General features: G+C 46.4%; 1 protein-coding gene across 1 annotated transcript in view; it reads left to right on the top strand.

Moving 5' to 3' along the window:
* Nucleotides 1–16,377, top strand: part of arhgap17b (Rho GTPase activating protein 17b) — a gene marked incomplete in the record, with an annotated part of 46,233 nt that overhangs the window by 7,291 nt on the left and 22,565 nt on the right. Inside the window, 1 exon segment of the mRNA XM_046303844.1 lies at nucleotides 9,103–9,207. Within this exon segment, the coding sequence (XP_046159800.1) occupies nucleotides 9,103–9,207 (105 nt within the window).

Below are 16,377 nucleotides of genomic sequence, written 5' to 3'. Positions count from 1 at the left end.
GAGAGACCAGGTACTGTAGATCAATATGTCAAGAGAGACCAGGTACTGTAGATCAATATGTCAAGAGAGACCAGGTACTGTAGATCAATATGTCAAGAGAGACCAGGTACTGTAGATCAATGTGTCAAGACCAGGTAGACCAGTGTCAAGAGAGACCAGGTGTAGATCAATGTGTCAAGAGAGACCAGGTACTGTAACTCAATATGTCAAGAGAGACCAGGTACTGTAACTCAATGTGTCAACAGAGACCAGGTACTGTAGATCAATGTGTCAAGAGAGACCAGGTACTGTAGCTCAATGTGCCAAGAGAGACCAGGTACTGTAGATCAATGTGTCAAGAGAGACCAGGTACTGTAGATCAATGTGTCAAGAGAGACCAGGTACTGTAGATCAATGTGTCAAGAGAGACTAGGTACTGTAGATCAATGTGCCAAGAGAGACTAGGTATTGTAGCAAATGGCATGCAGACATATTGTAAACGTCTAGTTTACCACAGATGATTAATTCACAATGTTAGCCTTGTCCATCTGGCAAGTAACAAGTTCCAGGTGTGTCTGCTTGCAATGTGTTTTATTACCCAACTCCAGAAAGGATAGCCCTCCCTACACCATAGGGTTTAGTCTATAGATACAGTCACAGTTTCCTTGTTCTATTATGGTCTAACAAGGCAAAGCTCAATTTAGTTGAATCCACTTTATTTATCTCCAAGGGGTAGATATTAGTGTGCAGATCACGTTTAATAACATGATACATCACCAACTTTCCTCAACATGCACTGAATGTTAGTTTAGTCTGTTGAAATGTGGCACTTTAGTTATGCAGGGCCTCTGTATATTTAAATGGCTAAGTGGTCATGTTGTTTGGACATGTTTGAATCAGTAACAGGAGAGGAGCTGGCGTTGTCAGACCGGCCCGTGTCTGTTGGACTGGACTGACACCTGGGAAAAAGATGTTGGGGGAGGCGAGGTCAGTACAGGTGCATCAAAGCAGGGACCGAGAGACTGAAAAACAGATTCCATCTCAAGGCCATCAGACTGTTAAATAGCCATCACTAGCCGGCTACCACCCGGTTACTCAACCCTGCAGCTTAGAGGCTGCTGCCTAGACATGGAATCACTGGTCACTTCACTTTTTGATTTAACCTTTATTTAACCAGGTAGGCCAGTTGAGAACAAGTTCTCATTTACAACTGCGACGCTACCAAGGTAAAGCAAAGCAGTGCGGCACAATCAACACAGAGTTACATATGGAGTAAACAAACGTACAGTCAATAACACAATAGAAAAAATCTATATACAATGTGTGTGTAATAATGGAACACTAGTCCCTTGAATAATGTTTACATACTGCTTTACTCATCTCATAAGTATATACTGTATTATATAGTACTGTATTTTAGTCAATGCCACTCTGACATTGCTCATCCTAATATTTATATATTTCTTAATGCCATTATTTAACTTTTAGATTGATGTGAATTGTTAGATACTACTGCACTGTTGGAACTAGGAACACAAGCATTTCATTACACCCACAATAACATAACATCTGTGAAATATGTGTATGTGACCATTAACATTTTATTTTGTTTGAGAGAGATGGGTGGAGAGATGGGTGGGGGAAGGGGAGAGAGAGAGACACTAAGAGAAAGGGAGAGAGAGAGAGAAGCTGTTTCAGAGGACAAAGCCTAAACTCCACATCAGAACTGCTCTGACTCACTGCACTGGATGTTCCATATTTCCTTTGAGCCAGGGTCAGGGGTCAACTGGCTGCTCATTCCACTGACTGTTTTTACTGGCTACTGATCTGGGCTGTCTGCTGGAAAAAGACATCCTCAATAATAGGCCTGTAAACCTTTAAACATCATTACGCATAATGGTGGGAGGAAGGTGAGGGTGGGGTCTGTGTGTATGTACTCCTTATTTCATCTCTCGCCAGCCTCCAGGCCAGCCTCCAGGCCAGCCTCCAGGCCAGCCTCCAGGCCAGCCTCCAGGCCAGGGTGTAATACTATATATTGTTCTGTTTATCTGTCTATCGGTCTGTTTCTTCCCATCAGTAGTGCTGAATGAGACCAGTGCTTGTTTTCAGAAGTCACTTCTCCATTGCTGTTATTGAACTCCTTCTCTTTTGACCACCACCTTCTGTCATAACTCAAGGCTGTGTCCCAAATGGCACCTTATTCTCTGTATAGTGTACTAATTTTGACCAGAACCCTATGGGCCCTGGACAAAGTAGTACACTACTGGTATGGGGGTGCCATTTGGGACGCAGCCCTACTCCGGCACCGTGGCACCCAGTGATGAGGGTCTGGATACACATTACAGTTATTACTAGCAGACATGAATCACTGCCCAGGATCACTGTTACACTGAATCAATTGGATCCAGAGAGAGAGAGCGCTTCACCCCAGCTGGCATGGAGAAGCAGCTGGAGGGAAATGCATGGGATTGAGAGTGTGGAGGTGGAGGTGGAGAGTGCCAGAGAGAGAGTGAGAGTGCACCAGAGAGAGAGAGAGAGAGAGAGAGAGAGAGAGAGAGTGCAGAGAGAGAGAGAGAGAGAGAGAGCACCAGAGAGAGAGAGTGCACCAGAGAGAGAGTGCACCAGAGAGAGAGAGAGAGAGAGAGCACCAGAGAGAGAGAGAGAGAGAGAGAGAGAGAGAGAGAGAGAGAGAGAGAGAGAGAGAGAGAGAGAGAGAGAGAGAGAGAGAGAGAGAGAGAGAGAGAGAGAGAGAGAGAGAGAGAGACAGAGCTCTCCCAGCCAATACCGTGGCTGCAGAACCAGCTGGGTGGTTACAGTGAAACAGAAGAGGAAGAAGACACTTAGCAACAGAGAACAACACACTCATACTGAAAGTTAATCAGACTACTGTGGACTGTATAGGCAAATCACTGTCCTCCAGAACCCCCTCCTTTAGTTACACACATGGCGTTGGGTTTTCATTTGCTTGGAATAAGATAGTTTGCTGACTAATACTTTTGCTCATAGTCCCATACAGGAAGTACACTAAGAAGGCCACTGTGTGTGGACCTCATAAACACATGTTCAAGTTAAAACCCCCTCCTTCATTTCCTTTTTATACAGTAGTTTAGTTTGTAGACTCTAATAGTTTGTTGAATATGATGATTTATTTACATACTAAAACAACATAATTTAGGGCATTCAAACTCAACTCTGGACCTGGAAGCCAGTTCCACAGCACCTTTTCATTGTTCCCATCTAACCATGTAGTGATTTAGACCTGGGACACCAGGTGTGTGGAATGAATTATCAGGTACAAGTGAAAAGCATCAGGCCCCGGACCTCGTAGAGGAGAGTTAAATAGCTCTGCTATAGGGGATGGAGCACACAGGCACATCTTTAGTCTGTACTAAGATCACCTCATTGCATTTCCTTTTCGAGGTTGTGGACTGGAACAGTTTGATATGACTATTTGATCACAGCCCCATACAAATACAAATCAAATCAAATTTTATTTGTCACATACACATGGTTAGCAGATGTTAATGCGAGTGTAGCGAAATGCTTGTGCTTCTAGTTCCGACAATGCAGTGATAACCAACAAGTAATCTAACTAACAATTCCAAAACTACTGTCTTATACACAGTGTAAGGGGATAAAGAATATGTACATAAGGATATATGAATGATTGATGGTACAGAGCAGCATACAGTAGATGGTATCGAGTACAGTATATACATATGAGATGAGTATGTAGACAAAGTAAACAAAGTGGCATAGTTAAAGTGGCTAGTGATACATGTATTACATAAGGATGCAGTCGGTGATGTAGAGTACAGTATATACGTATGCATATGAGATGAATAATGTAGGGTAAGTAACATTATATAAGGTAGCATTGTTTAAAGTGGCTAGTGATATATTTACATCATTTCCCATCAATTCCCATTATTAGAGTGGCTGGAGTTGGGTCAGTGTCAATGACAGTGTGTTGGCAGCAGCCACTCAATGTTAGTGATGGCTGTTTAACAGTCTGATGGCCTTGAGATAGAAGCTGTTTTTCAGTTTCTCGGTCCCAGCTTTGATGCACCTGTACTGACCTCGCCTTCTGGATGATAGCGGGGTGAACAGGCAGTGGCTCGGGTGGTTGATGTCCTTGATGATCTTTATGGCCTTCCTGTAACATCGGGTGGTGTAGGTGTCCTGGAGGGCAGGTAGTTTGCCCCCGGTGATGCGTTGTGCAGACCTCACTACCCTCTGGAGAGCCTTACGGTTGAGGGCAGAGCAGTTGCCGTACCAGGCGGTGATACAGCCCGTCAGGATGCTCTCGATTGTGCATCTGTAGAAGTTTGTGAGTGCTTTTGGTGACAAGCCGAATTTCTTCAGCCTCCTGAGGTTGAAGAGGTGCTGCTGCGCCTTCTTCACGACGCTGTCAGTGTGAGTGGACCAATTCAGTTTGTCTGTGATGTGTATGCCGAGGAACTTAAAACTTGCTACCCTCTCCACTACTGTTCCATCGATGTGGATAGGGGGGTGTTCCCTCTGCTGTTTCCTGAAGTCCACAATCATCTCCTTAGTTTTGTTGACGTTGAGTGTGAGGTTATTTTCCTGACACCACACTCCGAGGGCCTTCACCTCCTCCCTGTAGGCCGTCTCGTCGTTGTTGGTAATCAAGCCTACCACTGTTGTGTCGTCCGCAAACTTGATGATTGAGTTGGAGGCGTGCGTGGCCACGCAGTCGTGGGTGAACAGGGAGTACAGGAGAGGGCTCAGAACGCACCCTTGTGGGGCCCCCGTGTTGAGGATCAGCGGGGAGGAGATGTTGTTGCCTACCCTCACCACCTGGGGGCGGCCCGTCAGGAAGTCCAGTACCCAGTTGCACAGGGCGGGGTCGAGACCCAGGGTCTCGAGCTTGATGACGAGCTTGGAGGGTACTATGGTGTTGAATGCCGAGCTGTAGTCGATGAACAGCATTCTCACATAGGTATTCCTCTTGTCCAGGTGGGTTAGGGCAGTGTGCAGTGTGGTTGAGATTGCATCGTCTGTGGACCTATTTGGGCGGTAAGCAAATTGGAGTGGGTCTAGGGTGTCAGGTAGGGTGGAGGTGATATGGTCCTTGTCTAGTCTCTCAAAGCACTTCATGATGATGGAAGTGAGTGCTACGGGGTGGTAGTCGTTTAGCTCAGTTACCTTAGCTTTCTTGGGAACTGGAACAATGGTGGCCCTCTTGAAGCATGTGGGAACAGCAGACTGGTATAGGGATTGATTGAATATGTCCGTAAACACACCGGCCAGCTGATCTGCGCATTCTCTGAGGGCGCGGCTGGGGATGCCGTCTGGGCCTGCAGCCTTGCGAGGGTTAACACGTTTAAATGTCTTACTCACCTCGGCTGCAGTGAAGGAGAGACCACATGTTTTCGTTGCAGGCCGTGTCAGTGGCACTGTATTGTCCTCAAAGCGGGCAAAAAGTTATTTAGTCTGCCTGGGAGCAAGACATCCTGGTCCGTGACTGGGCTGAATTTCGTCTTGTAGTCCGTGATTGACTGTAGACCCTGCCACATGCCTCTTGTGTCTGAGCCGTTGAATTGAGATTCTACTTTGTCTCTGTACTGACGCTTAGCTTGTTTAATAGCCTTGCGGAGGGAATAGCTGCACTGTTTGTATTCGGTCATGTTGCCAGACACCTTGCCCTGATTAAAAGCAGTGGTTTGCGCTTTCAGTTTCACGCGAATGCTGCCATCAATCCACGGTTTCTGGTTAAGGAATATTTTTATCATTGCTATGGGAACGACATCTTCAACGCACGTTCTAATGAACTCGCACACCAAATCAGCGTATTCGTCAATATTTTTATCTGACGCAATACGAAACATGTCCCAGTCCACGTGATGGAAGCAGTCTTGGAGTGTGGAGTCCGCTTGGTCGGACCAGCGTTGGACAGACCTCAGCGTGGGAGCTTCTTGTTTTAGTTTCTGCCTGTAGGCAGGGATCAACAAAATGGAGTCGTGGTCAGCTTTTCCGAAAGGGGGGCGGGGCAGGACCTTATATGCGTCGCGGAAGTTAGAGTAACAATGATCCAAGGTTTTACCACCCCTGGTTGCGCAATCGATATGCTGATAAAATTTAGGGAGTCTTGTTTTCAGATTAGCTTTGTTAAATCCCCAGCTACAATGAATGCAGCCTCCGGATAAATGGTTTCCAGTTTGCAAAGAGTTAAATAAAGTTTGTTCAGAGCCATCGATGTGTCTGCTTGGGGGGGTATATACGGCTGTGATTATAATCGAAGAGAATTCTCTTGGAAGATAATGCGGTCTACATTTGATTGTGAGGAATTCTAAATCAGGTGAACAGAAGGATTTGAGTTCCTGTATGTTTCTTTCATCACACCATGTCTCGTTAGTCATGAGGCATACGCCCCCGCCACTCTTCTTACCAGAAAGATGTTTGTTTCTGTCGGCGCGATGCGCGGAGAAACCCGTTGGCTGCACCGCATCGGATAGTGTCTTCCCAGTAAGCCATGTTTCCGTGAAGCAGAGAACGTTGCAGTGTCTGATGTCCCTCTGGAATGCTACCCTTGCTCGGATTTCATCAACCTTGTTGTCAAGAGACTGGACATTGGCAAGAAGAATGCTGGGTAGTGGTGCGCGATGTGCCCTTGTCCGGAGTCTGACCAGAAGACCGCTACGTTTCCCTCTTTTTCGGAGTCGTTTTTTTGGGTCGCTGCATGCGATCCATTCCGTTGTCCTGTTTGTAAGGCAGAACACAGGATCCGCGTCGCGGAAAACATATTCTTGGTCGTACTGATGGTGAGTTGACGCTGATCTTATATTCAGTAGTTCTTCTCGACTGTATGTAATGAAACCTAAGATGACCTGGGGTACTAATGTAAGAAATAACACGTAAAAAAAAACAAAAAACTGCATAGTTTCCTAGGAACGAGAAGCGAGGCGGCCATCTCTGTCGGCGCCGGAAGTAACTACCAGAAGTAGACTGAAATAGAGCACAGTGGAGTGAGGGTGTGGACCCTATATCCATATCTCCATTCTTTCCATCAACAACACCATCATTGGATCACTTCCCCTTTTTAAAGTTTGTGGGTGTGATATTGTGCTGTTGAAGGGGATAGTGGGCTAAGGAAGGTGATAGTGGGCTATGGAAGGTGATAGTGGGCTATGGGAGGTGATAGTGGGCTACGGAAGGTGATAGTGGGCTATGGAAGGTGATAGTGGGCTATGGAAGGTGATAGTGGGCTATGGAAGGTGATAGTGGGCTATGGGAGGGGATAGTGGGCTACGGAAGGTGATAGTGGGCTATGGAAGGTGATAGTGGGCTCTGGGAGGGGATAGTGGGCTATGGAAGGTGATAGTGGGCTATGGGAGGGGATAGTGGGCTACGGAAGGTGATAGTGGGCTACGGAAGGTGATAGTGGGCTATGGGAGGGGATAGTGGGCTATGGAAGGTGATAGTGGGCTATGGAAGGTGATAGTGGGCTCTGGGAGGGGATAGTGGGCTATGGAAGGTGATAGTGGGCTATGGGATGGGGGATAGTGGGCTACGGAAGGTGATAGTGGGCTATGGGATGGAAGGGATAGTGGGCTACGGAAGGTGATAGTGGGCTATGGAAGGGATGGGTGATGGAAGGTGATGGTGCAATGGAAGGTGACAGTGGGCAATGGAAGGTGATGGTGGGCTATGGAAGGTGATGGTGTGCAATGGAAGGTGATAGTGGGCTATGGAAGGTGATAGTGGGCTATTGAAGGTGATAGTGGCTATGGAAGGTGATAGTGTGCAATGGAAGGTGATAGTGGGCTATGGAAGGTGATAGTGTGCTGGAAGGTGATGGTGGATGGAAGGTGTGCAATGGAAGGTGATAGTGGGCTATGGAAGGTGATAGTGGGCTATGGAAGGTGATGGTGTGCTATGGAAGGTGATGGTGTGCTATGGAAGGTGATGGTGTGCAATGGAAGGTGATAGTGGGCAATGGAAGGTGATAGTGGGCTATGGAAGGTGATAGTGTGCAATGGAAGGTGATAGTGGGCTATGGAAGGTGATAGTGGGCTATGGAAGGTGATAGTGTGCTATGGAAGGTGATAGTGTGCAATAGAAGGTGATAGTGGGCTATGGAAGGTGATAGTGGGTGTGATAATTTGCTGTAAATGTAATACATCAGTCTTCTGCTTTGCATTGATGGGGTCCTTGTATTAACTGTTCACTGATCATAACACCCATAGAGAGCAATATATCCCTTCTCAAATTCCCAACAATTCATCTGTTCTTCATACGCATATCTCTCTAACCTGTCTTGCATTAATATTAAGATACTCTAATGTAGCCTAGTTCTGCTTCCTGCAGAGAGCACTATCTGTATCAATCCTGCTGGTTCTTCCTCAACAGCCCTCCATCTGTCTGTCAGCTGACTGTTAAGACACATTATGTAGGGATGTGAATAACCGTTACTAGGTGGCAACCAGGAGGAACCAGCCAGTCAAAACAGCTTCTTCCACTCAATCCTTTCACAGAACTAGGTCTATAACCATTATGCAATGGACATACAGTATATCTATTTGAATGAAACAGAAAGGCAAAACATTGGTACAACAGGGTCAGGGTTGTCAGCAGGGTACCTCTCCAGGAACAGGGTTGGAGTTAAAACCTACAGGAGGATAGCTCTCCAGGAACAGGGTTGTAGTTAAAACCCAGGAGGGTACCTCTCCAGGAACAGGGGGTTAAAAACCTACCGGAGGGTCCTCGAACAGGGTTGGAGTTAAAACCTACCGGAGGGTAGCTCTCCTCGAACAGGGTTGGATAAAACCTACAGGAGGGTACCTCTACAGGAACAGGGTTGGAGTTAAAACCTACCGAAGGGTAGCTCTCCTCGAACAGGGTTGGATAAAACCTACAGGAGGGTAGCTCTCCTCGAACAGGGCTGGAATTAAAACCTACAGGAGTCGAACAGGGTTGGAATTAAAACCTACAGGAGGGTACCCCTACAGGAACAGGGTTGGAGAGCACTGATATAGAGAAAGACTATATTGCGGTACCATTCTATTGTGTGTTTTGTGACGATGTGTGTGCCTGTGTTCATTTGTGTTTCTTCTGACCTAGTTTCTTCTGATGATCATGAGCGTAAATGTGTGATTGCAGATTGAGAGGCGCATGGAGCTGGTCCGTCTGGTGTCCCACAACGCACACAAGAGACTGGTCACCTGTCTACAGGGTCACATCGGAACGGAGGCAGAAAAGAGACACGTAAGGACAATCTCCTTCTCTACCTCCTTCTCATCCAATATTATCACCCTCTCCTCTTCTATCTGTCCTTCTCTACCTCCTTCTCATCCAATATTATCACCCTCTCCTCTTCTGTCTGTCCTTCTCTACCTCCTTCTCATCCAATATTATCACCCTCTCCTCTTCTATCTGTCCTTCTCTACCTCCTTCTCATCCAATATTATCACCCTCTCCTCTTCTATCTGTCCTTCTCTACCTCCTTCTCATCCAATATTATCACACCTCTCCTCTTCTATCTGTCCTTCTCTGTCCTCCTTCTCATCCAATATTATCACCCTCTCCTCTTCTATCTGTCCTTCTCTTCCTCCTTCTCATCCAATATTATCACACCTCCTCTTCTATCTGTCCTTCTCTACCTCCTTCTCACCCAATATTATCACCCTCTCCTCTTCTATCTGTCCTTCTCTACCTCCTTCTCATCCAATATTATCACCCTCTCCTCTTCTATCTGTCCTTCTCTACCTCCTTCTCATCCAATATTATCACCCTCTCCTCTTCTATCTGTCCTTCTCTACCTCCTTCTCATCCAATATTATCACCCTCTCCTCTTCTATCTGTCCTTCTCTACCTCCTTCTCATCCAATATTATCACCCTCTCCTCTTCTATCTGTCCTTCTCTACCTCCTTCTCATCCAATATTATCACCCTATCTGTCTCCTCTTCTATCTGTCCTTCTCTACCTCCTTCTCATCCAATATTATCACCCTCTACCTCCTCTTCTATCTGTCCTTCTCTACCTCCTTCTCATCCAATATTATCACCCTCTCCTCTTCTATCTGTCCTTCTCTTCCTCCTTCTCATCCAATATTATCACACCTCTCCTCTTCTATCTGTCCTTCTCTACCTCCTCCTTCTCATCCAATATTATCACCCTATCTCCTTCTCATCCAATATTATCTCCTCTTCTATCTGTCCTTCTCTACCTCCTTCTCATCCAATATTATCACACCTCTCCTCTTCTATCTGTCCTTCTCTACCTCCTTCTCATCCAATATTATCACCCTCTCCTCTTCTATCTGTCCTTCTCTACCTCCTTCTCATCCAATATTATCACCCTCTCCTCTTCTATCTGTCCTTCTCTACCTCCTTCTCATCCAATATTATCACACCTCTCCTCTTCTATCTGTCCTTCTCTACCTCCTTCTCATCAATATTATCACCCTCTCCTCTTCTATCTGTCCTTCTCTACCTCCTTCTCATCCAATATTATCACACCTCTCCTCTTCTATCTGTCCTTCTCTACCTCCTTCTCATCCAATATTATCACCCTCTCCTCTTCTCTCTGTCCTTCTCTTCCTCCTTCTCATCCAATATTATCACCCTCTCCTCTTCTATCTGTCCTTCTCTACCTCCTTCTCATCCAATATTATCACACCTCTCCTAATCTATCTCCTCTCCTTCTCTACCTCTTCTCATCCAATATTATCCCTCACCTCTTCTATCTGTCCTTCTCTACCTCCTTCTCATCCAATATTATCACCCTCACCTCTTCTATCTGTCCTTCTCTACCTCCTTCTCATCCAATATTATCACCCTCTCCTCTTCTATCTGTCCTTCTCTACCTCCTTCTCATCCAATATTATCACCCTCTCCTCTTCTATCTGTCCTTCTCTTCCTCCTTCTCATCCAATATTATCACCCTCTCCTCTTCTATCTGTCCTTCTCTACCTCCTTCTCATCCAATATTATCACCCTCTCCTCTTCTATCTGTCCTTCTCTACCTCCTTCTCATCCAATATTATCACCCTCTACCTCCTCCTCTACCTGTCCTTTATCTACCTCCTTCTCATCCAATATTATCACCCTCTCCTCTTCTATCTGTCCTTCTCTACCTCCTTCTCATCCAATATTATCACCCTTCTATCTGTCCTTCTCTACCTCCTTCCTCTTCTCTCTCCTTCTCTACCTCCTTCTCACCCAATATTATCACACTCCTCTCCTAATCTATCTCTCCTTCTCTACCTCTCCTTCTCACCCAATATTATCACCCTCACCTCTTCTATCTGTCCTTCTCTACCTCCTTCTCATCCAATATTATCACCCTCACCTCTTCTATCTCTCCTTCTCTACCTCCTTCTCATCCAATATTATCACCCTCTCCTCTTCTATCTGTCCTTCTCTACCTCCTTCTCACCCAATATTATCACCCTCTCCTCTTCTATCTGTCCTTCTCTACCTCTCCTTCTCACCCTCTCCTCTTCTATCTGTCCTTTCTACCTCCTTCTCTCCAATATTATCACCCTCACCCTTCTCTCTCTCTCTCCTCCTTCTCATCCAATATTTCTCTCCTCTTCTATCTGTCCTTCTCTACCTCCTTCTCCAATATTCTCACCCTCTCCTCTTCTATCTGTCCTTCTCTACCTCCTTCTCTCCAATATTATCACCCTCTCCTCTTCTATCTGTCCTTCTCTACCCTCCTTCTCATCCAATATTATCCCCTCTTCTATCTCTCCTTCTCACCTCTCTCCAATATTATCACCCTCTCCTCTTGTCCTTCTCTCCTCCTTCTCACCAATATTATCACCCTCTCCTCTTCTTCTCTCCCTCTCAATATTATCACCCTCTCCTCTTTGTCCTTTTCTACCTCCTTCTCATCTCTCCTTCTTCTATCTCTCCTTCTCCTACCTCATCCAATATTATCACCCTCTCCTCTTCTATCTGTCCTTCTCTCCTCCTTCTCATCCAATATTATCACCCTCTCCTCTTCTATCTGTCCTTCTCTACCTCCTTCTCATCCAATATTATCACCCTCTCCTCTTCTATCTGTCCTTCTCTACCTCCTTCTCACCAATATTATCACCTCTCCTCTTCTATCTGTCCTTCTCTACCTCCTTCTCATCCAATATTATCACCTCTCCTCTTCTATCTGTCCTTCTCTATCTCCTTCTCATCCAATATTATCACCCTCTCCTCTTCTATCTGTCCTTCTCTCCTCCTTCTCATCCAATATTATCTCCCTCTTCTATCTCTCCTTCTCTCCTCCTTCTCCCAATATTATCACACCTCTCCTAATCTATCTCCTTCTCTACCTCTTCTCACCAATATTATCACCCTCTCTCTTCTATCTCTTCCTACCTCCTTCTCCAATATTACCCTCTCCTCTTCTATCTCTCCTTCTCTACCTCCTTCTCATCCAATATTATCACCCTACCTCTTCTATCTGTCCTCTCTACCTCCTTCTCACCAATATTATCACCCCTCTTCTCTCTCCTTCTCTTCCTCCTTCTCACCCAATATTACCTCCTCTTTCTATCTCTCCTTCTCTCTTCTTCTCCTTCTCTCTCCTTCTCATCCAATATTATCACCCTCTCATCCAATATTATCTCTCCTTCTCACCTTCTCTCCAATATTATGTCCTCTTCTATCTGTCCTTCTCTTCCTCCTCTCACCCAATATTATCACACCCTCCTCTTCTATCTCTCCTTCTCTACCTCCTTCTCACCAATATTATCACTCCTCCTCTTCTATCTGTCCTTCTACCTCCTTCCTCTCCAATATTATCACCCTCCCCTCTATCTGTCCTTCTCTCCTCCTTCTCATCCAATATTATCACCCTCTCCTCTTCTATCTCTCCTTCTCTACCTCCTTCTCACCCAATATTATCACCCTCTCCTCTTCTATCCCTCCTTCTCTACCTCCTTCTCTCCAATATTATCACACCTCTCCTCTTCTATCTCTCCTTCTCTACCTCCTTCTCACCCTCCTCTTCTATCTGTCCTTCTCTACCTCCCTTCCAATATTATCACCCTCTCCTCTTTATCTCTCCTTCTCTACCTCCTTCTCATCCAATATTATCACCCTCTCCTCTTCTATCTGTCCTTCTCTTCCTCCTTCTCTCCAATATTATCACCCTCCCTCTCTATCTGTCCTTTCTACCTCCTTCTCATCCAATATTATCACCCTCTCCTCTTGTATCTCTCCTTCTCTACCTCCTCTCATCCAATATTCTCACCCTCCTCTTCTCTGTCCTTCTCTACCTCTTCTCCAATATTATCACCCTCCTCTTCGATCTCTCCTTCTCTACCTCTCCTTCTCACCCTCTCCTCTTCTATCTGTCCTTCTCTACCTCCCTCTCCTTCTCCCTCTTCTATCCCTCTCCTCCTTATTATCTCTCCTCTTCTCTCTCTCCTTCTCACCCTCTCCTTCTTGTACCTCTCCTCTCCTCCTCTTCTATCTGTCCTTCTCTACCTCCTTCTCTCCCTCCCCTCCTCCTTCTATCTCTCCTCACCCTCTCTCTATCTCTCCTTCTTTACCTCTCCTTCTCACCCTCTCCCTTGTATCTCTCCTTCTCACCCTCCCGTCTTCTCTCCTCCTTCTCTACCCCTCCTTCTCATTCTTCTCACCTCTCCTCTTCTATCTCTCCTTCTCTACCTCTCCTTCTCACCCTCTCTGCTTGTATCTCTCCTTCTCTCCTCCCCTCATCTCTCTCCTTCTCACCCTCTCCTCTTCGATCTCTCCTTCTCTACCTCTCCTTCTCACCCTCCCCCTCTCTCTCCTTCTCACCCTCTCCTCTTTGATCTTCTCTACCTCTCCTTCTCACCCTCTCCTCTTGTATCTCTCCTTCTCTACATCTCCTCTCACCCTCTTCTTCTACCTCTCCTTCTCACCCTCTCCTCTTGTATCTCTCCTTCTCTACCTCTCCTTCTCTACCTCTCCCTTCTCTCTCCTTCTCTCCTCTTGTATCTCTCCTTCTCTACCTCTCCTTCTCACCCTCTCCTCTTGTATCTCTCCTTCTCTACCTCTCCTTCTCACCCTCTCCTCTTGTATCTCTCCTTCCCTACCTCTACCTCTTCTACCTCTCCTTCTCTACCTCTCTATCTCTCCTTCTCTACCTCTCCTTCTCACCCTCTCCTCTTTCTCTCTCTCCTTCTCCTTCTACCCTCTCTCCTTCTGTCCTCACCTCTCCCTCTCCTCTTCTATCTCTCCTTCTCTCTCTCCTTCTCACCTCTCTCTTCTCTTCTCTCTCCTTCTCACCCTCCCCTCTTTCTCTCTCCTTCTCACCCTCTCCTCTTCTATCTCTCCTTCTCTACCTCCTCTCCTTCTCACCCTCTCCCCATCTGTCCTTCTCTCTCTCCTTCTCACCCTCCCCTCTTCGATCTCTCCTTCTCACCCTCTCCTTCTTCACCCTCCCTCTCCTCTCTTTCTACCTCTCCTCTACCTCTCCTTCTCCTCCCCTCTTCTCTCTCCTTCTCACCCTCTCCTCTTCGATCTCTCCTTCTCTACCTCTCCTTCTCACCCTCTCACCCCTCTCTGCTTGTATCTCTCCTTCTCACCATCCCCTCATCTCTCTCCTTCTCACCCTCTCTCTCTTCGATCTCTCCTTCTCTACCTCTCCTTCTCACCCTCCCCCTCTTCTCTCTCCTTCTCACCCTCTCCTCTTTGATCTCTCCTTCTCACCCTCCCCTCATCTCTCTCCTTCTCACCCTCTCCTCTCTCGATCTCTCCTTCTCTACCTCTCCTTCTCACCCTCCTCATCTCTCCTTCTCATCATCTCTCTCCTTCTCACCCTCTCCTCTTCTATCTCTCCTTCTCTACCTCTCCTTCTCACCCTCTCCTCTTCTCTCTCCTTCTCACCCTCTCCTCTTTGATCTCTCCTTCTCTACCTCTCCTTCTCACCCTCCCCTCTCTCTCTCCTTCTCACCCTCTCCTCTTTGATCTCTCATTCTCCCTCTTCTCTCCCTCCCCTCATCTCTCTCCTTCTCACCCTCTCCTCTTGATCTCTCTTCTTCTCTACTCTCTCCTTCTCACCCTCTCCTCTTTGATCTCTCCTTCTCACCCTCTCCCTCATCTCTCTCCTTCTCACCCTCTCCTCTTGATCTCTCCTTCTCTACCTCTCCTTCTCATCTCTCCTTCTCACCCTCCTCTTTGATCTCTCCTTCTCTACCTCTCCTCTCTATCTCTCCTTCTCTACCTCTCCTTCTCTTTAACTCTCCTTCTCACCCTCTCCTCTTTATCTCTCCTTCTCTACCTCTCCTTCTCACCCTCTCCTCTTCTATCTCTCCTCTCTTTACCTCTCCTTCTCACCTCCTCTTCCTCTCCTTCTCACCCTCTCCTCTTCTATCTCTCCTTCTCACCTCTCCTCTTCTATCTCTCCTTCTCTACCTCTCCTCTCACCCTCTCCTCTTCGATCTCTCCTTCTCTACCTCTCCTTCTCTACCTCTCTTCTCTACCTCTCCTTCTCTACCTCTCCTTCTCACCCTCTCCTCTTCTATCTCTCCTTCTCTACCTCTCCTTCTCACCCTCTCCTCTTCTATCTTTCCTTCTCTACCTCTCCTTCTCTACCTCTCCTTCTCTACCTCTCCTTCTCACCCTCTCCTCTTCTATCTCTCCTTCTCTACCTCTCCTTCTCACCCTCTCCTCTTCTATCTCTCCTTCTCTACCTCTCCTTCTCACCCTCTCCTCTTCTATCTCTCCTTCTCTACCTCTCCTTCTCTACCTCTCCTTCTCACCCTCTCCTCTTCTATCTCTCCTTCTCTACCTCTCCTTCTCACCCTATCCTCTTCTATCTTTCCTTCTTTACCTCTCCTCTTGTATCTCTCCTTCTCAGGGAGAAGTGTTGTGAACAGCTCTTACCTCGAACTCAGACATCCACATTAACCACATACTAATGTCAATGAAAGATGTGCAATTAATGTCATTTTGAGTTATTTCATGCTAGGGTTTGAGCGCTAGAGAAGTTTCCCAAGTTAGCTGTCATCTCAATGTTCTCTCTCCTCTGCAATCACTGCACAGCATGTCTCAGTAAATAGAGGATAGACTCAGTGGACAGACATGTGGAGTAGGCCTCTCCAAATACTCCACTATCTTTCCAATCCTCTGTTAGCCAGACCCGCCCCAGTGATGCAACATTACTGATATGACTGACATTAATGTCATTACTTTCACTGCAGTATTGTCTCCTTATCTCGTGTTCGATACATGGACCTTTATCATTCCGAATAGACTTGCCCTGAACTGGCTGAGAGTTTGTGTTTCGAGGGGTGGACACTTCGCTAGTCTCATTAGCATATTTTCTAACACGTCTCCCCCCAGAACGTAGAGCATCTGACGCATAATACAACATTTTAGTTCTGGGTGTCCGAGATGAAAGATGATACAGTAACATGTCTTTTGTTGAGCAATATAACTACA

This window comes from Oncorhynchus gorbuscha, linkage group LG16 (genome assembly GCF_021184085.1).
Source record: "Oncorhynchus gorbuscha isolate QuinsamMale2020 ecotype Even-year linkage group LG16, OgorEven_v1.0, whole genome shotgun sequence".
NCBI lineage: Eukaryota > Metazoa > Chordata > Actinopteri > Salmoniformes > Salmonidae > Oncorhynchus > Oncorhynchus gorbuscha.
Note: the sequence above shows the minus strand (reverse complement) of the source record. Positions and strands in the feature narration are given on the sequence as shown.